Below are 16,454 nucleotides of genomic sequence, written 5' to 3'. Positions count from 1 at the left end.
TTGTTCATGTCAACCTTTGCTACGTGTGTTTTCCTGTTTCATTTTGATTATTAAAGTTAGTCAAATTCTCCTACGTCTCTTCGCTCCTTTGCGCCGCGCTCCTACACACAGTGTTGGGAAGTAACTAGTTACATGTAACGGAATTACGTAATTTAATTACAAAATAAATGTAACTGTAATCAGTTAAAGTTACTGAGAAAAAATGTGTAATTAAATTACAGTACAAATAATGTTACTTATGAAAAAGAATTACAAAGGGGGTTACATCTGATTTGTTCACACACACTCCCACATACAGATTTAATTGATTTATTTCATGAATTGCTGTGACTGCTCTAAAATATGAAACACCAATGTTTCAGGAGTTTAGAACATGCTTATTCGATAACTCTTGTTTCATTTATGGGTTTATGTATAGCTATGCTTCATTTTTTAAGATTGACTGTTTTTTTCCAAGGCATTGTTAGATTCCAGACAGTGTTTCTTGTCATAGCTATGCAAAAATTTGATTTAAAAAACAGTATCATAGCTAATAAAATTTTTCTTGTTATGATTTTAAATATGTATTTAACCTCAGAATGATCTTGAAGTCTGATTTTGTGGTGGCTGGGCTTCAAAGGGGACATTGGATGCCCATCTTCCACAAGTTGGTATAATTATTTTCATGAAAATTCCTCAGTGGTCATGTAAAACAACACCATTTTTACACTGCTCTATTCACAGCGGCTCGTTTTGGGGCATGTCCCTTTAAATGTTAATGAGCTCTGCTCACCCCCCGCCCCTCTCTTCCATGGAAGAGCAAAGGCAATTTGCAAATGATCATCATACAAAAATATAAAGTGTGAGACTTGCTTCTTCCTGAAGTGCAGCTGGATCACAAACAATGGGTGCTGATCTATCCTTGAGTTTTATCTTTTCAATAAAATATGCCTTGAATTGTCCCTCATTCAGAAAGCAGTCTGGAGTAAAATTATTTGCACAGACAAAAATTAATTTACGTGTATTCGGTGGTGCATTACCATCAAAAACTAAACTAATGCACTGTGTCCTCAGTGGCTCTGATGTCAGCAGAAAATGAACACTCTTATGGTCTTCTACATCACAAAACACCTGCATTGCTTACAAGACATTGTCGCTACAGCTGTTCAAGCACAGAGAGAATGATGGACTTCGTATAACTAGCTGAGGGTGAAACTATGCTAATACTAGACAGTACTTCAGTGGTTGTGGGCGGGGCCTGAGCAAATATGACATCATACTGCTCAGAAAATCAAAATGGCTGGATAATTGAGACTGTTTAGGTTTTTGGGGAATTAAAAAAAAAGAGTGAATGGATTTTTATCATTGTAGGGTGGTGTACACACTGCTAAGATACATTTATGCAAACACCATGTAAAAGTGAATTTTGCATCCAATGTCTCCTTTAAAATTAAAATATAATCTTAATTCAAGTGATGAAGGATTTCGAAAGTCTGACAGGAATCAGTGTTGACTGTTAAGTACTACTGTAAGGTTAACCCTGCCTGATTTATGTTTGAAAATGATTAACAGTTTAAAACATTAGAAATTTAGAAACGTGATCAAATGTAATCAGTTACATTAATAAAGTAATTGAAAAGTTACACTACTTATTACATTTTAATTACAATTTTACAGCAGTACCGTGACATTACCTGTATGTCTGATCATTTACAAAAGAGGTTTAAAAATAAAAATAAAACTGCAAATTTTACAACAAATGTTTAAATGGCTCTTTACCATTTCCAGCAATCTTAACAAAACCATCAGTTTGTGGCCGTTAATAAAGACAATAACAATTCACATGAAGAAATTAATCTATCATGCCATGACCTGTTCTGAATAAAATTATGTAAATGGTAGGATACTTATGTCTCAGCTTTTTAAAACATGACTTCAAAAAAGTCAACAAGAGACTTAGTTTTATTAATTGGTAACTTTTACTTCTAAGTAAAAGAAAGATACAACAGTTGGTTGCCCATGAAGTACAATACTCCCAATATCTTAAGATTAATGTTTAACAATACAAGTCACAGAAATAGCTAATGGTAAGGTGGTTTAACCTTTGGCACATTCAGAAGTAACAGTCGAGTTGTTGCACAAATAAAACCTTTTTACAACTTTAAGTTCTATTAAACCTTTGCATTTTCTCTCCATTTCTGTAGAGACCTTTTTCAACAATATTTTATATAATGCTGTGGCTAGGTTTGTAGAAGTAATTTCTTATTTGAACTGTTTAAAAAAATACTGAATACTATCTAATTTTCATAAATACATTAATGTATACATTTAATTCCTCTTAAATACTTACAGTATTATAAAGTCCTTGGCATTAGAGGAAAGACAACGTTTCTAAACCTGATGAATGATAAATGTTACCTGCAATTGTTCCCTGCGTCTGAATATGCGTACTTGCCTTCTGTGCAGTATAAAAAAGTTGTATGTGGAGTACATATATATACAGTGGGGAAAAAAAGTATTTAGTCAGCCACCAATTGTGCAAGTTCTCCCACTTAAAAAGATGAGAGAGGCCTGTAATTTTCATCATAGGTATGAAAGCTCAGGCTGGGGCTCTTTATACGTTTTCGTGGCTGGTATTAGTACATGCAAATGAATGCATGATATTTTTCACATATTAAAATATCTTAGTAAAAATATATGAAGGTAAATACTATATTGCTGTTACTATATTTCCTCTTATTTGAAAATAATAATATAATAATAACACTTTTCAAAGCTAATTCATAAATATTGAGATTATCAAATTTTGTCAAAAAAATGAAAAATATTTAAACATTTTGTAATTATATCGCCCTTTCCTAATGCCACACTGTAAAAATATTCGTAAAAGTGCTACGGTAAAAACCTGTTAATGGGTTAACTGTTAAGATGTACCATTCACGATAAAAACATTACATGGAATTTTACTGTAAATGAATGTAAACTTTATAGGTTTTGAAAGTATGAACTGCCATATAATTTGTGGTTGAAGACAGTAAAAGGGCATTCCCAGAAGTTAATGTGTGACATCAAATATGATTATATTTTTTGATTATATTTAAATAGTTTTTTTTCCTTCTTTTTTTATTGTTAGTAATTTACCACCAATAATGTATTTGCCATCCCATATCACCAGAAACATATTCCAGTATGGCGGATGTAGTATGCAAAGTCATTTCAATCAAATTCAGTACATACTGTGAAAGTATGGGAATTCAGACGCAGCCATTCATCATGGGAAATTTGACAATCATTTAAAAAAAAAAGAGAGAGAGAAAAAAAACATAAGCACCATCTTTAACCTAACTGCCTTTTGCCCTATGAGGTGAGCAATTCAAAAAAGAGCTTTCTCGTGACTTCAACATTTGTCTCACACTCTTGTTATTTACTGTGGCTAGCAGAGGGTGCATTCAGTTCATGCTCCAGCCTCGTGTTCACCTGTTGGCCTGGGGGTCCAAAGGCAGGGCATGGAGGATGGCCGGCTGCTGAAGGGGCCGAAGGGTAGAAGTGCACATCCACAGCCACAGAGGTCATGCCCAGGGACACGCAATGGGACAGCAGGAGGGGAGAGAAACTGTGGGAGATATTGATGCTGTGGCGCACGGGAGTTGAGGAGGGATCACTGGTCTGGAGGGTAAGAGAAGTGCGCAGGCCCTCCTCCTGGGCAGGTGCTGGATTGGCTGGAGGAGGTGAGGGGGCGTCCTGACCTGGTTCAAACTCTCTGCTCCTCCAGTCCTCCATGCACTGAAGCTGAATGTCAGAATGTGGTGAGGGAGTGACCTTCCCCTCCTCAAATATAGTCTCCAACTAATTCAGAATGGGGAAAAAAAGAAAATTGTTTAAAAAAAGAAAACAACTGTTGCTTCTTTCTTTATAGCTGTGAATTAACCCACAGACTGTATGTTTTTTTGTATGTCTGGAGTCCCAAAGACTGCAAAGCTGTATGTGTAGAAATAAAACTAGTGATTTCAAAATGAATCTATTAATATAACAGAAAAGGACAAACTTTGAAGAATGATCATGCTGCATTCAGTTTCAGTTTAGTTTATTTATAAAGCACTATTAAAACACCAGAGCGTTGACCAAAGTGCTGAATAATGAAGATAATTCCTCAAAAAGAAAACAACATCAAAACACAAATAAAACACCAAAATCAATACAAACGAAAACCAATGCCTCAACACACTGCAGTGTCCAATGCTAAACATAAAAAATTAGCCTTCAGACATCTTTTAAAAATATTTACAGTAGGAGCAACTCTAATGTGAGAAGAAAGACTGTTCCATCTTTTTGGAGCCGCCACTGCAAAGGCCCTATCACCCCTTCGCTTGTACTTCGTCCTCTGAACAATTCAAATAGACTGGTCAGAAGACCTTAAAGACCTAACAGGCTTGTGCACCTGTAAGAGCTCTGACAGGTAAGAGGGAGCTAACCCATTCAAAGACTTATAATACACATACTAGGAGCTTAAAGTGGACCCTGTACTGGACTGGCAACCAGCCCAGAGAGGACAGAATAGGAGAGATATGATCCCACTTGCAAGTCCCCGGGGTTCCTAGCGGCAGCATTCTGTAGTAATTGCAAACGGTTTAGAGCCATTTGGCAGACACCAAAATCCTAGCAGCAGATATTACGACAATAGCCAAGTGGCAGCATTCTGTAGTAATTGTAAACGGTTTAGAACCATTTGGCAGACACCCACATACAAAGAATTGCAATAATCAAGCCTCGCAAACAAAAAGGCATGGATCACCTTCTCACAATCTTTAAAAGAAAGAGATGGTTTATAAAAACTGTAAATGCCACTAATCAGACCTTCAGACCTTAATAAACCTTTGCCACTAATCAGAAAATAAATAAATAAAAGATTTAACGACTGAATTGATCTGTTTATCAAATTTGAGGGTTTCAAATAGTACCCCTAGATTTTTGACCACAGGTTTACAAAAAGGGGTCAACTCACCTAAATTTGACAGTTCAAAGTTAAAGTTCCGTCTTACTCTCATTAAAACATAAGAAGTTCGCAGACATCCAGGCTTTAATCTCCTTCAAACAGTTCACAAGGGAGTCCAGATCATTTACATGATTTTTCCTCAAAGGCAAATAAATTTGCATATCATCTGCATAAAATGATATGAAATCCCATATTTTCGAAAAATTGTCCCTAAAAGTAAAATATATAAAGGAAATAAAATAGGGGCAAGAATGGATCCTTGTGGGACACCACAAATTAATGGGGCAGAAGATGAAAATGCATGACCTGAATTGACGGAGAAACTTCTATTCGATAAGAATGATCTAAGCCACTAAAGAGCAGCACCATGAATACCCACTACTTCCTCAAGGTGTGAAACAAGGATCCCGTGATCAATCGTATCGAAAGCTGCAGTGAGATCTAAAACCATAAGGACCACAGAATGACCAGAATCACTTAATAATAAAAGATCATTAAGTAGCTACTTTTAACAATGCAGACTCTGCACTGTGGTAAGCTTTAAAGCCAGACTGAAAAATCTCAAACACAGCATTTTGGTCCAAAAAACTCTGCAATTGGCTAAGAACAATTTTCTCTAAAACCTTGGATAAAAACGGCAGTTTTGAAATTGATCTAAAATTGGACAGAACAGAACGATCCAAATTTGCCTTTTATGAAAAGGTTGCACTACAGAATGGAGACTACCATTAATAATGGACTGAATGCTCGGGCCAATAATATCAAAGACCTTTTTAAACAGCCATGATGGAATACTATCCAGAGGACAGTATTCCCAGAGGTGGGTTTCATCCGACCTACATTCTCAGTCAGTATCACCAATGTTCATATGACTCATGCATTTATGTCATATGATAGCTTTGTTCATTAAAAACTGAACTTGAAAATGTAGCTTGACAGCCACTATTCAATTTCACTGTATAGTTATTCTGCTTAAAATAAAAAATGTTTACCGTACAGCTTAAAGAATGTTATACAGGTATTAAAAGAAATGAAGGTAAGTAAATGATGACAGAATATTAATATGTGCATTAATTGTGCCCTTCCGTGAATCATGGTTTCCACAAAAATATTAAGCAGCACAACTGATAATAAGAAATGCCTACTAGAATGGTTTCTGAAGACTGGAGCTGTTAAATGGCTGTTGTAAATTCAGTTTTGCCATCAAAGGAATATGTGACATTTTAAATGATATAGGCCTATTTAAATAGAAACCAGTTGTATACTTTTGTTACTTTTTGTACTGTATTTTTGATCAAGCCTTGTAACCTTGGAATAAAATTTGTTAAAGAGGTGAAAAGCACCATAAAAGTTCTGACCTGGTCTTCTTCTCTAGGCTCTGGGTGAGTCTCCACAATAACTGGGATGTCCTGAGTGGACTGGACACCCTCTTGCAAGTCATCGGACGGTGGTTCCATCATCAAGGTGGATGGGCTGCCTTCTGTTGGGAGCGCTCTTGTCTCCGATGTGTTGGGGCTTTGCTCAATGACAGCCACCAAATTATCATCTTCAAATGCCCTGAAATGTGCCAGCATTAAGACAGTTACAAAACTACCATTCAATTAATGCAATGCTGACAGGGGCATTATACCATTGCTCTCAACATGCTCTCAACAAGACTAACTTGTTATCGTATGTCCTTTCCATTGCAAGACGTTCACCATTCCTGCAAGGCCCACCTATTCCCCTTGGAACTATGAGAAAAAAAAAGTTTTATTATTTTTCTGTGAACATCTTATTTATGAACTCATCACAGTCTGTGAGTAAAATTAGTATCAATGTTTATTTTTAGAATATATACTATATCTCACCTGTCCTCCCTGTAGGTACAGCTGCAGGATCATTTTTCTGAACCAGAGAGTAAAAGGCCATGGCAATGAAGATGAATGCCAACGAAACACCAACTCCAACCACAATGGGAATGTCATGCTTCTCAATCACAGGCAACCAAGTTTGGGATTTCTCCTTTTCTCTGAGGAAAAAAGGTATGTTATATGAAAAGCACAACTCAAACAAGCCATTATAGTTTATTAAGAAGGAATTATTTCAGGCCACTGAAACATCATAAATCCCTTCTAAGCCTCACAGCAATACTATAATTAAATCATAAAAATCAATGTAGATAATTTCAGATGGTCTTACCTTTACACTTCCAGTGCAATAATGTGTTTTGTTAACAGCCTGTAATTTTCTGCTAATTGTTAACTGTTACACAATACATTGCCTGAAGGAACCAACCTGAAACCAAACAATTTCAGTATGCTTCAGCAATTCCTAGATCAAAAGGAACTAAATAAAAATTTCTCATGCCACACTTTCCCATGAGAATATGTCCCGTGAGAGTACTCAGGCACTGCTGAAACAAAGTTGTCAAGTCATGTTGCAAGCTGTCACAAATATACTGATGCATGCTCATCATTGATTTAAACCAAAAAGAAAACGGTATAAAAATACCTAAAATAATCACTTTCTTCTGAAATTGTACAGTGTAACTGTCTTCCATCTTGTGTTACACATTTACAGGACAAAAATGTAAAAAAAAACTCTAAAAAATGTAGTGTCATATTATTTAAGGGCCTACACAGAAATATATCGTAAAATACATATTAATTCTGTCACATTTAATAAGTGTTTACAAATATGAAAGGAAATAATGTTTTTTGTTTCAAAGATTACTGTGAATAAATTACTTTAAAGGTATGTATGCATTGATCTTATGCTGTAACAATGACCTAAAAAATAATAATAATGTTGATATTAGCAAATATGAGATTTTCTCTCTGCTGTAAATGGCAAAAGAACTGAGAAGCTCATTAACAAAGATGTTAATTTGATCACCAACCTGTTTTTATTGTCAGTGGTCCTCATAGGGGCCTGCGAGGTGTTTTTCTTGAGTGACTCAACAAGGTCTGTGTCATTCATCACCGATGACTTGGTACCTCCAGACTGCTTGATGATTTGACTCTGATTTTGATGCTTTTGCACAGGAGCCGAGGCAGTGAAATTCTCTACATCCATTAAAGCTAAGCCTGTAGTCTGAGTTTGTCCACTAAAGGACTGGGCACTTTTCAGGGAAAAGCTCTGAATTTGATGGGAATATGAGTCTGCTGATGAAGGGCTGTTTGTGTTTGGATTCATTACTGGAGGTTTTGTGGCCTGCTCTGTTGGTTGCATATGTTCATGCGAATCCTGTATAAAAGTCTCTTTGAGTGGGGAAAATGGTGTAGGTTTGAGAGGCACAGGGGTTGGTTTTTGTGTTTGAATGGGATGTTTGATTTTTTCATTATTTCCTATGCTAATGTAACTTGGCTTAAGTGAAATTAGCTCTATAGTGTCTTGGGTAGATTCAAGATTCAAGTATGTTGGTGAGTCCTCCACAAAAGCATTTAGCACTGTACCAAAAAAAGTATTTTTTAGTTTTGCAGAAGAAGAAAATTCTCTAAGGTATGTTATTTGTGGATTGAAGAAGGATGGACTTACAAGACATCTTTGTGTAATCTTTAGTTGTTTGCTGAAGGGATTCATTTGTCTCTGTATTACTCAGAAGCTTTGAACCGTAAAGAAAGGAATTAGTAAATAGCTCTTGCTCAATCTCTGGAACCTGCAAGGTTGGAAAAACACACACAATGTCAGATCCATGATTGTTACCAGATGCAGGTGTTGCAAGGTATTATTCAACTGGCCTAAACAATTAAAAATGGTCAAAATGGTGGAGAATGTTGATGAAAATGCCAAAGTACTCACAAAACAATCACAGTGTCAGTCACGTGTTATGAGACTAATGTCACAGATGGGACCAGCATGACTATCTCTGCATATTGAATTACTCACAGTAGGCATAATCGTTTTACTCAGAGCTTCCTTATCAGGTGGGACATCTGAGTCAGCTTTAAGTTAGAGCATTTGGCTGGTTAGATAAGACCGAGATGCGCAAACATGAAACTGATTTATCTTTACTGGAGCTATGAGAACTAGAACAATCTTAGTTCTCATGCATTTTGCTCACCAGTTACAGTTATGATGAGACTTTTCACATCCTGACCGACTCTGTTTTCCGCAGTGCAGTGATATTCCCCTGCATCAGACCGGTGGATGTTGGGGATGACTAATGTCCCATTATCTGTAAAAAAAAAAATTTTATTGAAAAAAAAAAAAACTTAAAGTATGGCCTACAAGGGAAAACCTGCTTCATATGATAAAACTACAATCTGTTCAATATGTAACAAACCATCAATGTGTATCTGTTGTGGGAGTGAGACCGGAGAGTTTGAACCAGACTGTTCTTGTGAATTTTGTATCGACGTAGTTCTAATCCAATACTTCAGCTCCTACAGGAGACGTTACCATCATCGGCCAGATAGTCACGGATGGAGGTTCTGAAATAATAAGGCCAGATGGACCATAGAAATTAATTATGAGAGCTGAGCAAACATAATGAAGAATACAAAGTCACAAATGATCCGCCAAACGATTTCTTAAGTCATGGGTTAGTGAACCCCTATTGGTTTATGATAGAACTACAGGTGTGATAGAAATGGCCAATTAAATTAAACAAATTTGATTAAGAATCCTGATCATAGGGTTTCAGTAGACCTGGTTTGCATGATTTCATAACAATTTCATAATTCAGACTAAACCATTCTCATAATGGTTAACATTTAAATAGGGATCTATTAGGGGTTACTTTCAAAGAAAGCCAAATAATTCCTTACCAAGAACATCCAGGAATATTTTTTTCGATGTGAGAGCCCTTTTGAGACGGGAATTAGATGCTCTGCAGAAATACAATCCACTGTCTGTCTCTTGTGCACTGAAACACAGAGATTCACAATTAAAATATATATTTTACATTTTGATTGTTTTCTCATTTTACAAGATTCAATTGCAGTATTATACACAAATATACATAAACATCACAGTTTAGCAAAAACTGGATTAGATAACAATGAACTGCAGAAAACAAACAAATCCACACAACACACCTGTGGAAGACCAGGTCTCCGGTAGGATCAAAAGTATAATACGGTCCTGTCTGGAGGAGTCTGTTGTTCTTAAACCAGGACACTTGTGCTTGGGGTCTGCTGTGAGGAGGCCTACAGGAAAGAGTCGCAGATTCACCTTTCCTCACTGTTAGGTTGGCAGGTTCAAGAACAAAGATCCAATCCATAACTGTGTGAGAAGGGATGAAAGGATATGCTAAATATAGCACAGGTGTGAACAGCTGCCACCTGGAATGAAAGTGGGCTCATCTGAAAAAGAAGTACCTGCAGGCAGGAGGTAGGCTGGCTCGGATATCACTTTCTGCCTCTCATTGTGAGCTTCACAGAAATACAGGCCCTCATCCTCTGACAATACTCTCCTTAGAACAAGATTTTCACACTTGTTTCACAATGTCTTTTACTATAAGTATTTGATTTTGTAAATATTCAAATTGATGTGATATATATCAAAATACATATATTTTGTTGTTGCAATTTCACACTTGTTTATTCGTGATTTGTCATAGAAAACCCTCACTGAAAAATCAGCAGTTGTCCGTCCTTCTGCAGATCCCATCTAGAAGAATTGGGTAATGGATGTCCATCCTTAAACCACTGCACTGTGGGAATGGGGAAGCCTTCAACTAAGCAGTGCAGTGCAGCTTCCATTTCAACAGGTACAGTAAGATTTTGGGGGCCTTCAATAATCTTTACGTCTACATTGGAACCTGTGCAACAGACATAAAGACCCCTGAATTAATATATCAGTAACTGAGTAATAAGAAAGTCAGAATATGTCAAATATATCAGAGTTGTATATCTCTCTATCTTACCATGCACTGTCAGAGTTGCTGCTTGACTTCCTTTGCTTATGTTCAGCAGAGGATTGTGGGTGATACAGATGTAGACTCCTTGGTCTGCGTTGGTGATGTTAGCCATGTGCAAAGTGCCAGAAGTCTTCCTTTGACTCCCTCCTCCATACTGCCCCTAGTGGTAATATATAGTATTTAGTAAATAAAAATGATTGAACTACACTACACTCATTTGGCATGTGTGACTGCAAATTAAAAAAAATACATCATGCCCAAACCACACCCACAAACAGTTTTGACCAATCAACAATGTTCTTTGACTATAGCCGAATTCTCATTTGTCAAGACTTATAGAGATCATCCAACATGTGGATGAGTTTGTTTCTTCATCTAAGCAGATTTGGATAAATTTAGCATTACATCACTTGCTCACCATTGCGAGGTACACTCAGCATCTTATGAAGTGAAAAGCTGTTTGTAAGAAACAATTCTATCATTAAGGCATTTTGTCTTTAAACCACTGCTTCTGGCCAAAACCGAGGCCATAATAATGCTTCCTCCAGTGAAAAAGTTCATCCTCTGTTGTCTTCTCACACCAATATCTAACAACATATTTATTCAGTTTGTTTCTTTTTAAAACTTTTAAAACTTTTTAATTAGAGGAAGAAATAGAGGAATCTATAAAAAGGGGTATTTTAGGGGGAAGCACAGTTTGAAGATAAAAACGTCTTGATGTATTAGTTTATTACAAACACAAAGCTTTTCACTTCACAAAACGTGTGGATTACTTGTGGATTATTGTGATGTTTTTATCAGTTTGGACTCTCATTTTGACGGCACCCATTCACTGCAGAGGATCCGCTGGTGAGCAAGTGATGTAATGCAAAATTTCTCCAAATCTGTTCCAATGAAGAAAGAAACTTTCCTTTAACAGGAAAAATATCACCAAACAATATATATATTATTTTACCATAATAACAACGCCTGTTTGCCCATGTAAGTATAAATTAGCCTGTAGTGTTATTTAAAAGCAGTAAAATTAAATCCAGCTTTAGAATATAGTTTATTGTGTTTTATTTTATTATAGCCATTATTTATGGGTTAACAGTGTGTGTTTTGCAGTTCTGTACCTGAATCTGGTTTCCTTTGGTGAGAACTCTGCCATTTTTTAACCATGAAATCTGAGCAGGAGGAGAACTATCACCCGAGACACACTGAAGGAAAACATCACGGCCCTCTTCAGTTCTCATGGACTGAGGGTGAAAGAACACATCCTCCAGGCCTACAAACAAACACATTACAATCAATGACAATTTGTTGTAAACACCTGACATAGATTTATCCTGCATTGCAGTTCCCATGTGTAACCATTTAAGGGAGAAAAATAATTGTTTTCTATTGCTTTCTTTAAAAAGTCATACAGGTTTGAAATGACATAAGGGTGCGTAAATGATGACAGACATTTCATTTTGGGGTGAACTATCCCTTTAACATCATCTCTCTTATCATAATTTCATTCATTAATATAATTACTCATGCTATATACATACATGCTTTGCTGACCATGACAGTGGTCTGAATCTGTTTGTTGCCTCTCTTTGCACTGCAGGAATAGTTTCCAAAATCTTCCTCTTTTAAGTAGGGAAAGAAAAGTGAGCCATTGGCCAACTGATGAATCCTGCTGTCCAGACCTCCAGCGTCTCTCTCCCATTTCACTGGTAGAGGAGCCTTCAAGCCAGAGTCAAACACTGTGCAGTGCAGCATCAGAGAGCTATTTAAAATCCCAACGCCATCTTCGGGTAACACTGAAAACACTGAGTAAACGAGAAAAGTGTGCACGGAAATAAAATGAATATAAAATGATGAAGTAAGTAAATAAATAAATATTATAAGCAAACTAAATATGTTTGACTTGGGTATAAAGAGTTATTTTAGAAGCTAGATATTTTAGATTTTGTGACAAAGAACAATAAATAAATAAACAGTGTAATACATTATCAAGTGACTATGTTCATTTAGCATAAAATACCATATTTTCCACATATTTCGTGATTTTTTTTCTATTTTATTATTGTTTTTTAAGTATAATTTAATAGAAATGATATTATCAACCTAGCAATTTGAGTAAAAAGAGAAGTGTGCATATGTCTTGTTCACTTTACATCACTTTGTTTGTTTGTTTTTGTTCAATCAAAATGGTACAACTTTGTTTAAATTTGATTTTTAATCCCAAATTTGAATGTGGTGTCAGGTGTCTTCTGTAGGTTTTAGAATATACTGAAAACACAATGCATCATCTGTAGCATAAATAATTATATATTGCATTAGTATTTGCATACTGTTTGCAAAGTAATAGTCAGCTATCTATTCAGTGTACCTTTCACCACATTAAATCTCATTTGAAATGGGCATCACTTTGAGGAAGCAGGGCTAGTTTGAAGTCCGCCGTTGCTAGGCTACACGTGGAGCAGCACAATGTTTTGGCAAGCCTTTTGTAAAATTATGCAAGCGTATAAAACATTTGCATGGCACACATGCATTTTTATGGGCCTGTTCAGCAGAATAAAATACAACAAAACAACATAAACACACTTGCAGCCAAAATACACAGGTTACACTCACCTAATTCAGACACAGCAGGATAAAAACTGATAGAAGAGCACAGAAGGAGGAGCCAGAGTGAACAGGACATCTGAACTGAGCTCCATACAGGACGAGACATGCTAGCCCTCTTCATCTGTGCCTTTCAAATGAAGATAATGGTCCATAGCATCATTCCTCATCTGACCAAATGCGTTCATGCACTGCAAAACAAACAGTCCAAAGGCCTCATACTAATGCAGGATTCAACATAACTGCCTTTCATTAGCTAAACAGATAGCAGTCATAAAGTAGCCGAAATTGTTCAGATATTTCAAAACATAAATACTTGTGCTGTGCCTCATTTACTAGTGTGAGCGTGTCTTCAAAGAACGAGTGCAAATCACAACTTTCACACAGCGCAGCAGCACCTCCTCTCTCTCTTTCTCACTACATATTCCTAATTTGGTTGTGTTTCATTATCACTATTATCATCACAGCCAGCCTTTGTGTACTACAGACCTCTTTACTCTCTTCAATAGACTGGCCACTTTACACCACACAGCAGCAAACCCTCCATTTACTGATCGTAACATGAAAAGAGCAGAGGCGCTTTGTACTTAGAGGATCAGTTAGAAAGCTTGTAAGGAAAGGTTTGTACTTGACCACATAAGCTTTCATTGCCACCGTGTCCATGTAGGGCGGTCTTAGTTTACTGCTTCCCTATATGGCCAGTAGTGATGCTGTAAATATGCTTATTTCTCTACACTACAATGAGTTCAGCGTCGTGAAGATGTCCATTATTAGACTTTAGAAGCTTATTATAGCAGCATTTGAACTGCATGAATGTGCATAGTGAACATTTATAGAAATGTCAGTATGAATCAATGGCAACATGATGTGTTTTTAAAGGTTTTCTTCTGATTTTGTGCAGTCTCCCACTCCTTTCATTTTTTCACAAAAATATTACTCAATATGGGTTTTAGATTCAATTTATAAATACTGGCAAATCTAACATTCATTTCAATAAATGAATGAATTGAGACTACAGGATGGTTTCAAATTGATTTACAGGTCCATCTATTAAACTATCATATATATATATATATATATATATATATATATATACAGTGGGGCAAAAAAGTATTTAGTCAGCCACCAATTGTGCAAGTTCTCCCACTTTCCCACTTGTGACAAACTTCAAAATATCGTGTGCTTCCCCGGTAACTTAATTAAACTGTATTGACAGCAACTATTGCAAATGCCAGTGTGGATGTTGTTGTTAGTATCATATTGCTCATGATTTAACAGTGTTGTCATGCGTGTTTAATGCTGAGAGATGACCTGTAGAAGCAGTGAGTGCTGTCGGTGTATGACTGTTGCAGGTATGGCATCGCGGTATGTAGGCAGTACAGCAGCGGCAGCGCGTATCCCAATGTGTCCCTGTCCACACCGTTACCCGGGATTCCCAAACCTGTCTTTGCCTCCGTGGACGGCCACGAGAAACACGAGACTAAAATCACCACCTTAGAAAACGGACTCAAAGTTGCATCTCAGAATAAATTTGGTCAATTCTGTACAGTTGGAAGTAAGTTCAATGTGAAGTGTCGCGTGATTCAAATGAGCTGAGCCAGATACTGAGGGTTGTGTCTCACCTGCTTGTTTTTAGTTTTAGTAAACTCAGGCTCGCGTCATGAAGCAAAATATCCCAGTGGAATTGCACACTTTTTGGAAAAGCTTTCCTTTTCTGTAAGTTAGTATTTGTTGTATGGCATGAATTGTTTATATACTAAATTGCTTCGACACTGTTCTTCTGATTTAAATGCACAAAACCGAACTCAGTCTGATTCACACTTCAATTTAAGTCTACAGCCCAGTTTGGAAGTAAAGATGAAATTCTCCTAACACTTGAGAAACATGGAGGCATATGTGACTGCCAAACATCCAGGTCTGACACTTTTTTTAAAATATTTTTTTCTTCAAATAGTTGTGTTCTCTTCTGTTTACCTCTTATTTAGCATGTTTTATTTATTTCTGTCATTTACAGGGACACAACAATGTATGCGGTTTCAGCGGAAGTTAAGGGTCTGGATACTGTAGTGAACCTCCTGTCAGATGCGGTTCTACAGCCTCGTTTATTAGGCGAGCATCTAAAACACAACTGATTATGTAAAGGTGTCATATGACATTGCTAAAAAGAACATTGTTGTGTATTTGGTGTAATGCAATGTGTTTATGCGGTTTAAGGTAAAAAAAACACATTATTTTCCACACACTGTACATTATTGTTGCACCTCTATGCCCCGCCTTTCTGAAACATGCCGATTTTTACAAAGCTCATCGGTCTGAAAAGCGAGTTGTGTTATGATTGGCCGAATACCTCAAGTGTGTGACGGAAATGTTACGCCCCTTACCATATTGTCAGGCCGTGTCCCGGAGCGACGAGACAAAACCAATAAAACCCATTACAAACAAGGCATTTGTTGCATTCAGTGGGGACATAATTACGGATTATAATGACTTTTTACACGTTGCGTTGCGTATCGCGCCGCATAAACCATAAAACCATGTCTGCATTTGTGATCGGAGAAAGACAAACAAGCGCTACTCTACACTGCTCAAAATTTGCGTTTGAATCATCGGTGGAAAATTCTTTAAATATGAAAACGTACTTACAGACTGCGAGTCAGAAGTGCCAGACTGTCCTTGCAAAGTTGGAAATGCCCCACTTTATAGAAACAGCCTTTGTGCAAAGACGCATTGTAGGCTACTCTGCAGGTTCAGGAAACCTCCATAAAATGCGCTGGACACATCTGAATATTTGGGTTGAAGTGTTCTGGAACAGTGTTGTAAATACAACTTAACCACTGATTTCTAGTCGTGTCCTCTTTTGGAAGACCAAACAAAGTAGTTTTGCTTTCACAACGAAACACACGGCGGGCTTGAGTGAGCGGCGGCGGGCTTGCGGCAACCACATGTGATGACCCCGGGATGGACTCTGCTTCGTCCACGGTGAAAGCCGATCCGGCGATCCACAGAACTAAGTTGATGTATTTCCTCAGCGACCAGCAC

At 37.0% G+C, this 16,454-nt stretch overlaps 2 protein-coding genes across 2 annotated transcripts; one reads left to right on the top strand and one right to left on the bottom strand.

Moving 5' to 3' along the window:
* Positions 1-3,125: 3,125 nt before the first annotated feature.
* On the bottom strand, positions 3,126-13,539 carry LOC107552612 (hemicentin-1-like). The gene is made up of 17 exons (XM_016234533.1): positions 13,425-13,539; positions 12,353-12,616; positions 11,933-12,084; positions 10,824-10,977; positions 10,529-10,718; positions 10,276-10,370; positions 9,994-10,180; positions 9,356-9,387; positions 9,240-9,293; positions 9,018-9,131; positions 8,843-8,898; positions 8,492-8,612; positions 7,854-8,403; positions 6,823-6,983; positions 6,636-6,705; positions 6,331-6,529; positions 3,126-3,825 (listed from the first exon to the last, which is right to left on the bottom strand). The coding sequence occupies exons 1-17, from the start codon at positions 13,537-13,539 to the stop codon at positions 3,400-3,402; spliced, it is 2,940 nt and encodes a 979-aa protein (XP_016090019.1). The 3' UTR covers positions 3,126-3,399.
* An 818-nt stretch (positions 13,540-14,357) lies between these two features.
* On the top strand, positions 14,358-15,584 carry LOC107552611 (mitochondrial-processing peptidase subunit alpha-like). The gene is made up of 5 exons (XM_016234532.1): positions 14,358-14,361; positions 14,743-14,970; positions 15,052-15,131; positions 15,248-15,330; positions 15,430-15,584. Exons 1-5 carry the CDS (start codon positions 14,358-14,360, stop codon positions 15,545-15,547), a joined length of 513 nt encoding a protein of 170 aa, XP_016090018.1. The 3' UTR covers positions 15,548-15,584.
* Positions 15,585-16,454: the final 870 nt, after the last annotated feature.

Source organism: Sinocyclocheilus grahami, unplaced genomic scaffold (genome assembly GCF_001515645.1).
Source record: "Sinocyclocheilus grahami isolate Dianchi unplaced genomic scaffold, SAMN03320097.WGS_v1.1 scaffold454.1, whole genome shotgun sequence".
NCBI classification, from domain to species: Eukaryota; Metazoa; Chordata; class Actinopteri; order Cypriniformes; family Cyprinidae; genus Sinocyclocheilus; species Sinocyclocheilus grahami.
The sequence above is the reverse complement of the archived record's forward strand: the minus strand, read 5'-3'. Positions and strand labels throughout refer to the sequence as shown.

Bases quoted from the DNA above. Each gene is read 5' to 3' on its own strand.
- LOC107552612 (XM_016234533.1), bottom strand. From the start codon at position 13,539: ATGAAGAGGGCTAGCATGTCTCGTCCTGTATGGAGCTCAGTTCAGATG. The intron at 9,294-9,355 runs GTAACGTCTCCT...AAAATTCACAAG, and splicing joins TGACTATCTGGCCGATGATG to AACAGTCTGGTTCAAACTCT. The intron at 8,899-9,017 runs GTGAGCAAAATG...TCTAACTTAAAG, and splicing joins TCTCATCATAACTGTAACTG to CTGACTCAGATGTCCCACCT.
- LOC107552611 (XM_016234532.1), top strand. The intron at 15,132-15,247 runs GTAAGTTAGTAT...CTTCAATTTAAG, and splicing joins TGGAAAAGCTTTCCTTTTCT to TCTACAGCCCAGTTTGGAAG. The intron at 15,331-15,429 runs GTCTGACACTTT...TGTCATTTACAG, and splicing joins TGTGACTGCCAAACATCCAG to GGACACAACAATGTATGCGG.